Source organism: Chenopodium quinoa, unplaced genomic scaffold, assembly GCF_001683475.1.
Source record: "Chenopodium quinoa cultivar QQ74 unplaced genomic scaffold, ASM168347v1, whole genome shotgun sequence".
NCBI classification, from domain to species: domain Eukaryota; kingdom Viridiplantae; phylum Streptophyta; class Magnoliopsida; order Caryophyllales; family Amaranthaceae; genus Chenopodium; species Chenopodium quinoa.
In genome coordinates this window covers 264,961-281,151 of record NW_018745003.1, presented here as the reverse complement: position 1 = coordinate 281,151, position 16,191 = coordinate 264,961, and the positions used below count along the sequence as shown (strand labels likewise).

General features: G+C 37.0%; 2 protein-coding genes across 2 annotated transcripts; one reads left to right on the top strand and one right to left on the bottom strand.

Annotated features, from left to right (window-relative positions):
- Positions 1-1,084: 1,084 nt before the first annotated feature.
- On the bottom strand, positions 1,085-5,814 carry LOC110707687 (uncharacterized tRNA/rRNA methyltransferase slr0955-like). Its single transcript, XM_021885716.1, has 2 exons — positions 3,739-5,814; positions 1,085-1,480 (listed from the first exon to the last, which is right to left on the bottom strand). Exon 1 carries the CDS (start codon positions 5,517-5,519, stop codon positions 3,762-3,764), a length of 1,758 nt encoding a protein of 585 aa, XP_021741408.1. The 5' UTR covers positions 5,520-5,814; the 3' UTR covers positions 1,085-1,480; positions 3,739-3,761.
- Positions 5,815-7,679: 1,865 nt separating this feature from the next.
- Positions 7,680-14,900, top strand: LOC110707686 (mitochondrial import inner membrane translocase subunit TIM17-2-like). Its single transcript, XM_021885715.1, has 2 exons — positions 7,680-8,512; positions 14,489-14,900. Exon 1 carries the CDS (start codon positions 7,797-7,799, stop codon positions 8,487-8,489), a length of 693 nt encoding a protein of 230 aa, XP_021741407.1. The 5' UTR covers positions 7,680-7,796; the 3' UTR covers positions 8,490-8,512; positions 14,489-14,900.
- Positions 14,901-16,191: the final 1,291 nt, after the last annotated feature.

Sequence of the window (16,191 nt, the reverse complement as noted above, 5' to 3'; positions counted from 1 at the left end):
TATTTGTGTTTACTATGGTTTTAATTTGAAGGTCAGGTTATGTTTATATCTTAAGATTAACTTGTAACTTAAAAGCAAGTTTATGAAAATTTGGTATGATTTGATGAAAAGCTAATCATTGAAGCCCTTTTGCCTGCACAATGTAAGTAGGCCCAATTTAGGCCGCTGGATGCAACGTTGTATGTTTGGTACTTTGGTTCCCAATTCCATTATTTATTTAACAAACATCAATATTGGCGTTATAAAGTCATTATAACCAAAGAGAATATATACTTGGATAATAATAATGATGCAATTATTCAACTTTCTTCTGGTGCTAATTATGTTGGTCTTGATCAACCAAGAATGGAATTTTCAAGCGAAAATGAAATGATGATTCTACATAAAGTGCTCTAGGCTTTTTACAATGTTACAAATCTTACAATCTCAACTAGTACAAGTTAGATGTAATTCCAAGTTTTGCTTATTTGCTATGAACCATGCAACTGAATGCAAGTTAGATGTAATGACATAAGTTATTTTTTGCTAAAAGAGTTCGATGGAGACCCAGAGATGCAGCCATATGTGAGGACTTGACAACTGTTCAATGTTTGAAGAAAAAATCCACGTCTGAGTTACTTGTATACTTAAAAGGAAAAGAACGGATGACTATCACTCCTTACAAAAATGTTTACAAACTCGCTACTATTACCAGTTTACCACCATTAATTAACACCTATTGGGTCGCTGTTCTAGTAATGTTTCCTTTCCCCTTTTGTAGAGCTGGACCAAAGGTGATGTCGAAGCTCATATATGAATAGTGTACCAAGTGAGTCAATATATAATGACGTTGTGAAACGAGGAGGGACCATTTTCCATGTTGATGGAAGTGTGCTATCTCATGGACCTACTACATTTGACATATGCAGCAATAAAATTACAGTGATTATAATGGTATGAGAGCCAAGAACAAAGTTACAGCTTAAGAGCGATATCAAACGAGGTATCTCTCTTGTCGCTCTCTTGGTGTGGCCGAGTGGGAGGGGGCGGGGGGAACACACAGATGGCCATCCTTTTACTGATCCGGAGATTGGGATTCTGCAGGCCTAGCTGGCTAGCTTATGCAGGAAAGGGTGTTCATATCTTATAAAGAGATTTGTTTCAGATGTACAGAGTAATTCCAAAACTCCTACATAGGAGTAGTATATTTGAATTTGAAACATTTATGCATAGATAAGAGAATTGGGGTCTGAAAACATCAATTTTCTACCTATTTCAGTCAATAAGAATAAAATGTTATAAAGGCTTACAAAAGCATGCCATTTCAATAATATTCTTACACTGACTTTAGGCAGGGAGTTTAAAGAGCAACTCTTAATTTTGGAGGTTGAGCAACAAAGTGTCTGCAAGACTGCTAGTGTTGACATGGTGACTCGGCTGACATCTATATTACAACACAAGGGAGGGTTCTCTCAATCTCATGTCAGTTTGAACCTGAAACCTGAAAAATTAAAAAGATATTGGAGTAAGTAAAAGGTACAAATTTACCAAGCGTTCATCAAACCACACGACGACAATGTAGGGAAACTTTGGGCTTCCCAAGATAACAATCTGCATCTAAAGCATCAAAGGATATGATGAAAGAATATGCAATAACTAATCAAAATAAAAGTAAAACAACTTAAACCGACTGGATAGAGGACACGAATGTAAGCTGGTCGAAGATATAGAACCTTGAACAAAAAATGTTAATTGAGAAGTTTGTTATGGGACAAATAACTGATTGTACATAGCTTGCATTTCAATTTTTAGCTGCTTTCTACAAGAAAGCTGACTCACAATGGATTTCTCTTCCAAGAAGCAAAATTAAACTTCCATAGCAACAAGAGGCAAAAAGAGTTCGATTCTAAACATTCAGTGACAGGACGTGGGTGAACATATTACCCCTTCATCAGAGCATCTACGCTTCTCAACCAAGTCAGGGACCCCCCCCCCCCCAAAAAAAAAAAAAAAAAAAAAAAGGCATGCACTTTCAGAATGCATTGAACAAGATCAAAACTGCAGTAAAATTAAAGTATCAAGTCTAATTTCACAGCAAGAAAGCCGGGATACTACACCTCTTTTAATCAGGTAATAAGAAATTAGATAAGTAATGGTTCAGCTATCAAGTTCACATCACTTGTGCACATCCGCCTCAAAGTCTCAAACTAGGATTTTTTATCATGATACTAAATTAGTAATGCACACAAATACACAAGACTGTCAACTGCATATTATCTTTAAAGATATAGCTCAACGAGTTAAGAAAATAATTAAGAGTTAATTGCATGCATAATTTTTCAGGCAATAATAAAAATATATTCAACCACCATAGGTAAATGGTCTTGATCCCTCACACACTTAATCAATAAAAGAAGTAAGACAGCTTAAGCCTGTTGGATAGAGAACACAAATGCCGGTCAAAGACATCAAACCTTGACCGATATAATGGTTAAATTAGAAGTTTGTTAAGGGAGAAATAAGCTGGTTGTGAATAGCTTGCATTTCAACTTTTAGCTGCTTCCTATGAGGATCGACGCAGCCCAAGCTGTGAAATTATTCAGCCTTGCCTTCAAATAATGAGAAATAAATACAGTTCCAGTCAGAAAAATCTTTGGGTTCTATCCAATTTCTCTCAGCTTAATGGCCTTTATCCACTTAATTTTGGAATGTGCCGACAGCCAATCTATCCTAACTAACTGTGGGATATTCTTGAATCAAGAAAGCTGGCTCACAATGGGTTACTCTTCCAAGAGGGATTAAGCTCAAACTCGATCAAACAAATCTTAACTTATAATGCAACAATCAGAAAAGGACTTTGATGAGCACAAGTGCATCACACACCTTCATCAGAGCATCTATGCTTCTTAAACAATTAGAATATCCCCAAAAACCAGTTGGATCCCAAAAAAAGAACATAAGAATGACATGCACTTTTAGAACGCATTGGAAATGAGCTCATATTGAGCCATTTCCAGCTCTTCAGTATTTGAGTGATCATATAGGAGCATTTTCTCATTTTTTTCCACACTTCTTCATGCCTCATCTTCACTATTAGCGTGATAACACAAACATGCATGCATTCAGGGAAGCCTTAAAGCCGTAACATTATTTTAAGTGCCTTTTATTTATCAACTTGGACTGCTTCATTGTGTTTCCCAATTGCAAATGCTGATTTACTCATATGATGAAGTAAACAACATATTCTACAACTTTCCACACATATAGAGAGGAAAGTAGTAGCATCATGTACATATATAACTTAACTTTACTCCAGTCATATATTTTCTGTGAAAGGAAGAATCACAACGAAGTTAAAGTAAAACCCAGATATGCAACCTGCTCACTGTTGGCAGAGAAATTAGACTTTCGATGATTAAAACATGCACAACAGAGCACAATAGGCATCTCATCTGTTCCTCTATCTCCCCCCTTTCTTTTGGTTCTTTAAGAGAGAGAGAGAGAGGTCCTTCAAGGGGCATGGTAATTTTCAAGGGGCATGGTAATTGCTATTGTATATATTTTGATGCAGGGGGGTCATTGGAAATACTGCGAAGTATAATTCTCAGATTAATCTTGACAGAACAACAAAACTCGTATAGATCTCACTTGTCAAATTGAATTTCTTATAAAACATAGAAAACCCTAAAAAAGGTCCTGAACTACTATTGAATAACAAAATTTGGCAAAGTCACAAGCAGATATGAGCATATGACTTACAATTGAAGGCCAAAATTCTAAGCTTAATCAAGGGCATCTGTATCCAAGTCAACTTGATGGTTGGATTGGTTATCGCTTGAACAGTTGTTTCCAATCAAATGATGCAAAAGAACACCTGCTGCAACACTGACATTTAAACTCTCTACAGCCATAAAGGACAGAAACTCTTCACCAGACAACTTATTCTCCGTGTCAGCTTCCACATCATCCCCAACTCCTGTCAGTGATATATCCATGGGAATATTTCCTGGAATTCTCACCAATTGAGTACATGACCTCTCAACTAGGGGCCTCAAACCTGTTCCTTCACTCCCCAAAACAAGAATAGTGGGTTCTCCTGGTGCAACCTCACGTACGGGAACAGCTCTAGAAGCAACCGAGCCTCCAAGAACTCGCCAACCATTTTCAGAAGACGATGTCAAAAATTGCATCATGTTCTTACAAGATCTAATTTCCATCAGCTCAAGTGAACCAGCACTGGCTTTGCTCACCACACCACTCAAAGGAGCTGAATTCTTCCTACACAGTACCACCCCTGATGCTCCAAAGAAATATGAAGATCGGATGATGGCTCCCAAATTCTGGGGATCAGTGACCTCATCTAAAGCTACCCAAAGAACACCCTGGTCTTGTTCAACAGAGACAGGGTCCAATTCCTTTATGTTCACCATCTCTAATGGAGAAACGTCTAGCACAAGACCTTGATGTGGGCGGTTATCACTGACCATGTTGAGATGATGCTTGGAAATCTCTCTAATGCTTAAACCAATCTTCTCTGCAATCTTCAACACCTTTTCAAAACCCTTCTTATCCTTCTTTTTCTTATTATTCTTACTCAACTCTAGTCCTTCCTGAACATAGAGAGTATAGAATTCTCTTCTTCCGGCAGTTAAAGCGGCCAAAACTGGTCCAACCCCGTAAACTCCTTCCCCGACCATCTTCGGAACACTCGACTCAGTTGCCTCTTTAAAAGTCTTTTTACCCCAACTTTCTTGCTTATTCCACCTTCGCACCTCTGGCTTCTCAAAACCCACTCTAGCATTCACCACTCTACTAGCCCTAATCCTTATCTTATTCCATCTAGAATCATCAATCACATCATTATCACCATCGCCATTTTCGTCACCATTGTCATTTCTTTCAATGTGCGGCTTCTGCCAGTTTTTTTCCCCGTCAAACCGCTTGCTCCTCCTCCTCTCATCACCATTTTCCTCAACATTATCATTTCTTTCAAAACGCGGCTTATGCCAGTTTTCTGCCACGTCAACCGGCCTGCTCCTCCTTCTCTCATCCTGAACTGATGAGCTCCCACTTTTCTGAAGAAACTTCTCAGCTGAAACCTCCCAGGATGATTTACTTCCAACTTTCGCTTTCACAACTCTCTCAGGCCTCTCCGGCCTCCTCGCCTCCCTCACTTTACTATCATCTAACCAAGGCAGAGAGTTTCCACCTCTAACCACACCACTATCCTCAGCAGCACTATTCAAACTTGATAAACTCCTAATTCCCCTAAATTCACACTTTGGCAATCCAAATTCAACACAAATTTTACCAAAACTCAACAGATTTTTTGTGGGTTTAAGAAATTGAAGCGCGTTATGAGCTCTTTGAGAAGACCCACAAAGAGGAGCAGCAAAAATTGTACAATTAGGGTTTAAAGAGGGTTTTGGATAAACCCCGTGTGATAAAAATTGAATCTTTGAGGTGTGAAGTGAATTGGGTTGTGAAGAAACCCTTAATGCCATAGGTAAAGCTTGATTCTTAGACAAATTACAGTACATAATGATAGTAATTTGCAACAAAATTATTATAATTTATGATGAATTTATTCAGCAATTAGCACAAATAAGACGCAAGAAAATACCTATGCTTAGTTGATATTCAATGGCTACACCGGCCAGAGCGGCCAGAGCGCTAGTTCAGGCCAACTTTCTCCTGCTTCTCGCCGGGTTCCGGAAGTTATCAAGGAGATAGTGTGAGCTACTCAGCTGTGTCTGTGTGACCCAGCAGAGTGCAGACTGTTGTTTCGTATTTTCGTTGGTTTTTTTAATTTTAAAGAGTAATGAAAATTAAGTAAAATAAAATAAAAAACACTAAAGTTATGTTTGGCGGTAGAGTTTTGACTAGTTAAAACATTACTAGAAAAAAAGTAAACAACAAATTTTGTGTGTGGCCAACTAACACACGAGTAACTCCTGACTGACCGAGTAACTTCCGACCAAGTGAGTAATCTCTGACTGACTGAGTAACCCCCAACCAAGTAACTCTGACCATACTTTCCAAAAGTTTTTGAAAAGTAAAAGTGTTTGGCAAGGTAACGATTTAAGTAGCGATATGCAATAGAGGTAGTATTTAAGTAGTTTTTCTCAAACGTTAAAAATTATACAAGTAGCGTTTATAGGTAGCGAGAAGTGTTTGTCAAAATTTGTTACTTTTCAAACAATATTTGTATGAATTTTAATACTGTATATTTTAGTATTAATTGCTACTTTTGTCAAATAATCATACTATGAACTGTTACTTTTAGGGGTAAACAAAAATTCCGGGTACTCGAAATTGGAACCGGAATCGGCGGGTACGGAATCAGAATTGGACCCGGTGGTTCCAATTCTGGGTAATAAATTAAAGAATTGGTTGCAACCAGTTTCAATCCCAATTCTCAATTTTTTGGACCCGGAACCGTTTGGGTACCCGGTTACTCTCTCTCTATATATATATATATATTAAACTAAATATATTAAAAAAAATGTTGAATGTATGTAGTTAGTAAAATAATAATAAAAAAAAATATCATTAATACCTAACATAAATAAAGTAGCTTCATGCATATATAAATATAAGTATTAAATGCTAAAAATGAAAATGCATTAAAATAAGTATTATAATTTGTATTGAACTAGTTTTTGGCCCGGGTAATGCCCTGGGTCATTATATGTGTATTATAAATGAGGTTTTATAATAAAACTTATGTGATAAAATACAAATATAGATTAAATTAGTTACATTTGTTGTTTTAAAAGTAGCCTAGTACAAACAGTATAAAAATAATTAAGTAGGATAAAAAAGGTAATTTCACAAACAATAAAATAATATCGGTGTCTCGTGATGCAAATCACTGATTTGAAAACGAATTTCTGGTGCAACCGAGGTGCTCAATTGTATTTGCCGGCACGAACTTTAAGGTTAATACACCACTTCCACACAAAGACACTTTTGGGTGGAAGGTTCGAGTCGAATAACTTATGCCTAATAGAGAATGTGTTTAGACTATTGTGTTTGATGTATTTTTAAAGTGTAAAAAAAAAATGCTTCTTCTACTTATACAGAAACATGAAAGAACATAAAAGAAGAATGCTAAGCATCAAGGGAGGTGAATAATCACCTTAAACATTCTCTTAAATGGGGGGTTATGAGAGTTATCTATCAAAAGAATAATGGTGGTGATTAATCACCTGAATAGGGCTTATAAGAATTGCTCAAGAAATGACATGACAATACATCATCTTCTTAGTTATGATGACACGTGGCGGACTCATGTCTTCCCATCGAAGTTTAATACGAAGTATATACTACGTATATAGATTTTAAAAATTATGTACATAAGTGGGTATCCGGAACCGGAACCGAAAACGGTACCCGGCGGTTCCAATTCCTAAACTTTAGAACCCGGTTGAAGTGGTTCCATTTCCAATTCCGAATTTTAGGACCCAACCCCAATCAATTTCGGGTCCGGTTCTTAAAAGTTTGTTCGGGTACCCGGTTTGCTCACCCCTACTTACTTTGACCGTTAACCTCTATCCATTACTAATTAATAGCTACTTGTTACCCTAACAACTATACTTATTACTTGACTGTTAAAAGCTACCCACTACTACTAATTTTACCAAAGAAGGCCTAACAAGATACGAGTGACGAGAGAGAAAACGTGAAGAAGGGGAAAGTCACACACACAAAAAAGGCTTCAAATCGTAAACCCTTTCTCAAACACAAACCCCTCTTCTCTTCTCCTCTCTCTCTCTCTCTCAAATCCCACCAATTTTCTCTCTCCTCCAGCCGCCATGGGAACACCAGAAACATCTCGAGAACCATGTCCCGACCGAATCCTCGACGACTTAGGCGGCGCCTTCGCCATGGGAGCCGTCGGAGGTTCAGTCTTCCATTTCATCAAGGGAGCCTACAATTCCCCTAAAGGTGAGCGCTTTCTTGGTGGGGCCAGCACCGTTCGAATGAGCGCACCTCGAACTGGTGGTGGGTTCGCCGTTTGGGGTGGTCTATTCTCGACTTTCGACTGTGGTATGGTGTATATTCGTCAAAAGGAAGATCCTTGGAATTCAATCTTCGCCGGAGCTGCCACTGGTGGGTTCCTTCAGATGCGTCAGGGTCTCAGATCATCTGCTCGTTCTGCCGCTTTTGGTGGGGTTCTTCTTGCTTTGATTGAAGGTGCTGGGATTATGTTTAATCGGGTTTTATCGCCGCCGCCGCAGATTATGTATGATGATCCGGGCATGGCGGGAGCTGGGATGGGTGGTGGTGCTGGGGCCCCGCAGATGGGGGGTTATGGGTATGCTCAAACGGGTGCTGGTGCTGGTGGGTCTGAGCAGGGGAGTCAAAGTGGTGGGTTTTTTGGTGGGTGGTTTGGTGATGGTGGTGAAGGGAAGAAGGAGGAAAGTGGTTCGAGTAGTGGTGGGGGTGAATCGGTTTTGGAGAGCTTTGATACGCCTACTCCAATGCCTAATTTTGATTACAAATGAGGAGCATAATGGTTTGTTGAAGGGTAAGGAGAAAGAACAATAATCTATATGATTGCTAGTGTATGTTAATTTATGAATTTGTGTTTGTTATATTTTTTTTATTTGGTTATGAATTTGTGTCAATTGTGAATCATTTTTGTATTAGTTACATCAAGGTGAAATTTTTACAGTGTGTGATTGATGAGAATGTGTAATTTGTGACTTTAGAATTTGAGGAATAGTGTTTGATGGTTTTTTTTTGTATGTTGTTGTGTAATTATTTGTTTGAACTTCTTGGATTGGATTAGGTGTGCGTAATTATTTTTTTGAGCTTGTAAGCCTCCCGCTGCTTCTGCCTTATATGCTGGCCCTGCTTAGATGATTGCTTGTCTAGTGTACATTGCTTAAGAAAATTTGAGCATTGCTCACTGTTTTGTCTTTGTTGGTGATCTATATTGGGAATTTAAATGTAAAATGGTGCATTATTACTTTTTCAGGAATGCATTTTGACTTTAGGTTTTGTAATATAAATCTGTTTGAACTAGAACGGACTTTTCGAGTAGTTATGACGTGACACCTGTGTGTTGGTTTATATGTGTGTGTGTGTGCTAAGAAAGCAGATATACCACCTATGAAATGATTGTTGGAGAAATCAATAGAGGATAAAGAGGTAGGTGTAATGAAGGTAGGAGAATCCCTTTAAGATCACAGCTTGCTAAATGAACAGCAGAAAGTTTTCTGTTTCTAATCCAATTAGGAACTGTCCCTAGACTAAGTCTGTTGTAGGACAAATCAATTGACAGCAAAAAAGGCAATCCAAAATCTTTGACAAATGAAGTTTGCAAAGGATTTTGGAGTATATTGCTTGATAAATTCAGGTACCATAAGTTCTTTAAACTAGCAAGAGACTCAGGAATTTGACCTGTAAGATGCTTATTAAAGGGAAAGACTAGTAAGTGATTTCAGGCCACCAATTTGGTCAGGGATTTTTCCTGTGAGCTGGTTTCCACTCAGAGAAGCATCTGAAATTGCAGTAAGACTGCAGAATGAAATGGGATGCATTAGTAAATTAGTTAATTTTTAATGTTGTTTTTGGGGTTTGAGTTTCCTCTTTATGATGATGACGTGAGGCCGGAAATTGTTTGATGTTTGGGATCTGTTTTTGATGGCAAAGGTGGCACAGTAGTGGATTAGTGGGTGACTAGTTAATGTTGTGGAATTTCTATAATTTTGATCATCTAGGAATAGGATGAAATTGGATGCTTGTTACGATATTCTGTGGGTGTTTCAGTTCAACCGCACAAATAATGCTGGTAAGGGAGTGGGAGTTTCTGGCTGATTATGGGATGTTAATGTTCTTTGATGCTTAAAGGTGGAATCATTTATGATTTTCTTAAATGAATGCGTGTAGATTTACAACCCAACGGGCAGAGGAGTGTATTTTTATTTTGGAAAATGATAAACATAGCCCTAAGGGCTATGAATAAGGAGCCAAAAGAGTTAATATTTGATAAAATTAAGCATTGATTACATTTATTTGCGTGTAGTTTTTGTCATGAATTCACAAATTATTTCCATTTTAGGAAGTAAAATAATGTCTTAAACATAGCCCTAAGGGCTATATATAACATTACTCTTTTATTTTTTATATTTATGTTTTTTATAATTACAATGTCAATGAAAGAGGAGGGTCATGGGAGGTTAGTGACATGTCAGTGTAAAACTGTCACATCACATGACATGAGCCACAATGATTGAGTGTAGTATTAGGATGGGTGATCTCTTAGGAAGTCCTCGTGTTGGTTCATGTATCCACTTATGGGATTGAGGCGTTCAAGCAAGCATAATTATAATGTCGATCTCCATAACTACCATTTTGGATTATTTGAAGATTGGTGTGATGTTGATTTGGCTTGTTTTTATATGTGTGAATGGTGACGGGAGTGGCTATGCCCAACATGCTCAAGGGCTATGGAGTGTGATTATTGCCTTAAGGCTAGAATATAAGGATTTGATGCAAGTTAGTTTAGGTTCAACTATTAAAACTTTAGTGAATCATCTTCGTCTTTCATCATCATTAGGTTCAATGCGAAAGGAGTAGGGAATAGGGATTTTTTAGTATGTCGATTGACTTCGGAGTTTTTGATATTTTGATGTTCTGCGGCTGCAAAGCGTGATTTTTATTTTGGGATTTTATATATCTCTGGGGTGAAAGATCATCTTTATTAATATGTCATCTCTCTAGGCTTGATATTGTTTGGATTTCTGGGTTCTGTTTTTTATGGCAATAGTGACACTGTAGTGGGTGCCTTAATCATGTTATGTAATTTCTATAGTTTTGATCTTCTAGGTAAAAAATGGACTTTGATGTTTGTTACAATAATGTGCGTTGTTTCAGTTCCTCAACCACTCAAGGATATATAATGGTGGTAAGGGAGTGGAAATGTCTGGCTGCTTGCTGAATGTTGATGTTAGAATGAGTAGGATGTTGAAGGTGGAATTTTTAATGCTTTTTTTTCCCTCCTGAAATGAGTGTAGATTTACAATTTCAGGGAGACAGGATAATTGAACCGCATAGTTAGAGTTAAGTTTGAAACCTTGAATGTTTAAATTTTTGTGAATTACGAGTAGTTTGTAGTTCTATTAAGCCTGAGAATTTGAGAAGGTTTTTAATTTTCAGCCCTTGTTTAATGTTTATCATGAAAAAACCACTATTGGACCTTCTTTTTTTTTTTCATTATATATAATTATTTATTTATTGAAAAAAATCACTTGTCTTATTGCTCAAATGTGGTATATTTTTGATGAAAACTTTTCTAGAAGTCTAGAACATTGCCTTTCCTTGAATATGAACTTGGCAGTTTGTTCGTTCTCAACGTTTTCTTTGCCGAACAATTATTGTAGTAATTTTTATATTTCTGCAGAAAAATTAAATTTGCTGATAAGATCCAAAAGTCATTACCAGATTTTGGATGTTGCCTGCTTAAATAGAATGCTAAAATGGGTGATCTATATTAAGAGATAGTGAAGATAGAGAGACTGGCGAAAATATCTACCCTTTCTTTAAAAACTCTGGATTTTCTTCTGTTAACATGGAAAACCATTTTCTGTCTTCGTGTTGTATCATATTCTCCTCACTCTACTGTTACTACTTCCAATTTGTACACTCATCATATCTCAAGAGCCTTTTTTTTTCCCCATATGTTTTAAAATATCCCTTTGCCATTTGGGTAAGTGACTTTACTGTTTTGTGTTCATATAAAGTCTTTGTTACTCTCCATTTCAACATGAAAGTATAAATTGGTTATTATTCCTAGATGCCACTGTTCTCAACTTCCTTCGCGCCATATATCTCTGTGCCACACATCAAACTATATTACCTAGCTACATTTGGGTCCTTTGTACTTCGGCTATGTAGCCTATTGTTTTTTTTCGGGTGGTGGTTGTGGGATTTTTTGTTGCCTTTGGGATGAGAGATTAAGACAAGTGATAATACATGTGTTTGTCTAGGAGTTTAGAAGTATATTTATTCTTTTTTTGATAATTTGAGGCCTTGCTTTAAAAATATATTTTTCTGAAGATCATGGCACATTAATGGGTCGCTTTTTTTTTTTGCTGAAAATCTGGAATCGTGGTTTTGAAGGAAATAATGGGTCTCGGGACCTAGGGTGGTGTGTCTCGGGACAAGAATCATGTTGTTAGGCTGAGTATGCTTTTCTCATTGAGTTAAGCTTTGCATTTGTAGCCTTGTGAGACTGTTTTGAGCCAATGAGCCTAGTGAATTTGATGGAAATGCTGATTAGGGAGTGGGAGTATCTAGCCTACATGTAGGATGTTGATGATCTAGGATCTCAAAGGTTAAAATTTTATGATCGTTTGATTTGAGTGTGTAGAACACATCAGTGCAAGAAGATACTTGGTTTTTTTAAGTTATATTTGCTATTGGTACATGATTTAAGGGTGGTGGTACTAGGGTAGTTTATTATAAAAAAGACTGTGATACGTCAAAATTTTTGAGAAAGAGAGGCAAAACTTTGGGAGCCAAAAAGTATGAAAAAAATGCAAAAGGTAAGGGCCTGTGTGTAATTTGGACATTAAATTTAACTAAATGGGAAAATTGGAACTACAATATCTAAATAACCCAAAGGGGAAAGTGGACCAATTAAAAAACTGAAGGAAGTTTAGGTTTGAATGATTGCATTATGTTGAATTAGTGTTTGTAATAGCTAATTAAGCCTGCTATGGTTGTGAATCTTTGTTTTGTTTATCATTGTATATGATGGGCCAGTCGGACTAGGGATTTCAACTTTCGAGTATGTCAATGTGGAGTTATGAAGCCTTCATGCTATAGGGTGGTTTGATGGATTTGTTTAATACTTTTATATCTGTTAGCAAGAGGTATTTTTGCTAAATTCATCTCTCTTTGGGGTAGTAAATATATTTCTTTTTAATACAATTTGTTTGAAATAAGTTTTGAAGGGAGTGCTAAAATGGATTTTTAATGAATATTGTGATAGTATGTATGTGCACTTTCATTGATTTGGGATAAAAGAATCTCGTGATTCCAGTTTTATACTATCTTGGTGGAATTAATGCAAGGGAGATATTCTAGCTTGAATTTTGCAAATTTATTGGATTTGATTAGGTTTAAATGATTGATGATTTCAAATGGTGCAAGGGCCAAGGATAGAACTTCTACCTTATCTTTCTCAAATTAGTTGATGTGACAGGGAGTCTAATAGGTTATCCTTTTTTGAATTGCACGATGAGAGATTATTTATTATCTTGGACAATGGTTCAAGAAGTTCTGTTTCTTATGCTTATAGGGAATATATAATGCATCAGATATTTGGGAAGCAGCATTAAAGTAGGTAGTGAAATATGACTAGTACCTCGAGGAAGATAAGTAAGTTAGATTTAAAAGGCTATGAATCACGAGATAAGTATGGGGAGACAGGATAGATGATGAAAATGGATGAGAGTTCTATTTTTCTTTGATTTATTTAACTTTGCTTTTTTGAAGTTACAGCCATTCTATGCTGGTATCATATGTAAATTCCAATTCAATGATTTCAATAGACTATTGTTTTTCCTAATTCCCACTTTTCATTCTCATATCAATATTCGGAATTTCCAGTCTATTACAAAATACCATTTGTAATTGGTCCTAAACCTGTCTTAGAGTAAAGGATATCGTAACTGCCGTATATTGTTTGATCTATGCCCGTTGGTTTTAGTATTTGTAAACTTTTAGGAGCTGGAACCTTGTACTTTTTCTGCAGTGTTCCTCTTGCCTGTTTTGAACAGAACGCTTTCATGTCTTTTAATCTTACAATAGCATGGATGAGCCCTTTCCCTCACAGCCTCACCTCCATTATTTTCACTCTCTTGAGTTTCTGTGTGTCTTTTATCTGCTTTACCTTCCCTTACGCTCATGAAATGAACTTTCAGCTGCCTAAATTTGTGTCCTTTTTTAGTGGTTTGCAAATTTGACTCCATTCAGGGAGCAACATCTGCTCCATCTTTTTTTAATACTGTAGGACAAACTCCGAGAGTAGTGGCATACTATATAGAATTAAAGAATAGATGGGCATACTTCTGAAACATATAATAAGCATGCATCTGGCAGCTTCATGGGCATACTCCTGAAACATATAATAAGCATGCATCTGGCAGCTTCCCTAAGATAGCACAGGGTATGCCAACTTGCCAAGAACCTGTACATGTGTTTTTGGCCGCATCAAACGCCCTAGTAGCAAATAGCTTGCCTTTTTCTGTGACAGACATGTTATCTGCAGTGAGGGTTATTTGAGATAGTTGTGAAAATGATTTTGTGCCCTGTTTGTGTCATTTTATGATTGCTATTTTCTGATGTTTATAATCGCTCTCTGGATGTGTAAGGCATGAAATTGATTAGCAATGAGTTTCGAATCAGGGTGGGTTAGGACCTCCATCTTCTGTCATGATGAAATTGTTGTTCTCTTTTATTCTTAATTGTGTGTATGTTTATTGATATTCAGGTTTCATCATAGCTGGTTACGATTATTCCCAGGAACTTCTAACTGCTTCAGCAATAAGCATCGCAAGAGGATTTTGACATACGTTTTCTTTTGTGGTATAAATTTTATGTGGTGGAAGGATTCTACACTACTGGGGCTCTTTTCATTAATTTAGTTTGGTTGGAAAGGAAATTCAGCCAGGAGCTTGTATATGTAGACGAGTACTATATCTTGAATTTATAAATGTGTGCTACGTAGTATTAGTAGTTTAGAGTAGCCGATATTTATGTAACCTGGTACTTGGCTTCGTTTAAGCTCTTATTCGTTTAACTGTGGATGGTGAAACCTCAATCAGATGGTAATAACCATCTGTTTTTACTACTACCATTGTGGCACATCTACATTTTTTATTGTATCGACTTTGTGCTGCACATTTCTTTCACGTTTCTAGCTTTCCTGAAACGGTCTAGTTTTCCCTACTGAGTTATACGAAGTATCTGACATACTGATGCTGTAGCAGTGCAGTCTGATCAGTATTGCCAAGGATGCTGTAGCAGTGCAGTCTGATCAGTATTGCCTTGCTACCGTGAGAGTTCTTTTGCATCGATTGTTGATTGACATAAACTTAATAAAGCCTTGCAATGCTGCAAGTTCTGTTTTACACTTGGATGTACCGAGTTGAGCACAAAGTACTTGGCTTTCCTTTGCTTTTGCAATTTTACACCACATTAAGGTCGGTCTATAAGACTTGGTAACTAGAGAAGGTTTTTTTTGAACTTATTTGGAAGTAAGGCTATTAATTGATTCCTGGCTTAATTTCCTCTTTATAGTAGCATAATAATTTGTAGTTTTTATGTTGCAGCATAAAGTGTTGCTTGTGCACTTGTGCTACATGAAGTACTTACCAGTCTTAAGTTGGACGTGTAAATCCTGATGAGAAAACCTAAGATTAAAATCTATGACCTTTTTTTAATAAATATTTTTTGAAATTGTTTTTTTATTTACGGTAAGGAGAAGGACCTAAATTACTTGGAATATATGTTACTTATCCATGGGCCTAAGCATTTATTAGAAAAGTTATGGGCTAGAATATCGTCTAATAGGGTCTTATTACATTCGTCACAATCCTATACGTTGTTAAATGATTTTGGATTTTTTTTAATTTTTATTATCGTGTAATTAAAATAGGTAATGATATAAATCATAGAGTGAGGCGGTCTAAATAAACAAAATTTTATCCTTGGGAGAAAAAAGTACTTTCTTTCCTAAATTTAATTATTTTGTTACCTAAATCATGAGAAATTTAAAGCAAATCAACAAATAGTTAAGTAGTTTTCCTCCGGTCCAAGTAACATATCTGATTATAAATATATAACAAAAACCTCTCATAATACTGTAGCCTCCCTAACTCTGAATATCTTAAATTTTGTTGAATTCTTGAATTTGATCATGGCAGCTTATGATCAACCACCCAACTTCAGTGACAGAATTCTCCAAGAAACCGGCACCGGTTTCGCGATAGGCGCCCTAGGCAGCATCCCCTACCACTTGTTGAAGGGGGTATGTACAATGCCAAAGGGCTCCCGCATCAGTGGCGGTGTGGACTACGTCCGCATGCGTGCTCCCCGAACAGCAGGGTCTTTCGCGGTGTGGATGTCCCTCTTCAGTGCTGTTGACTGCGCTGCTGCCCACCTCCGTCGTAAGGAAGACCCGTGGAACACCAT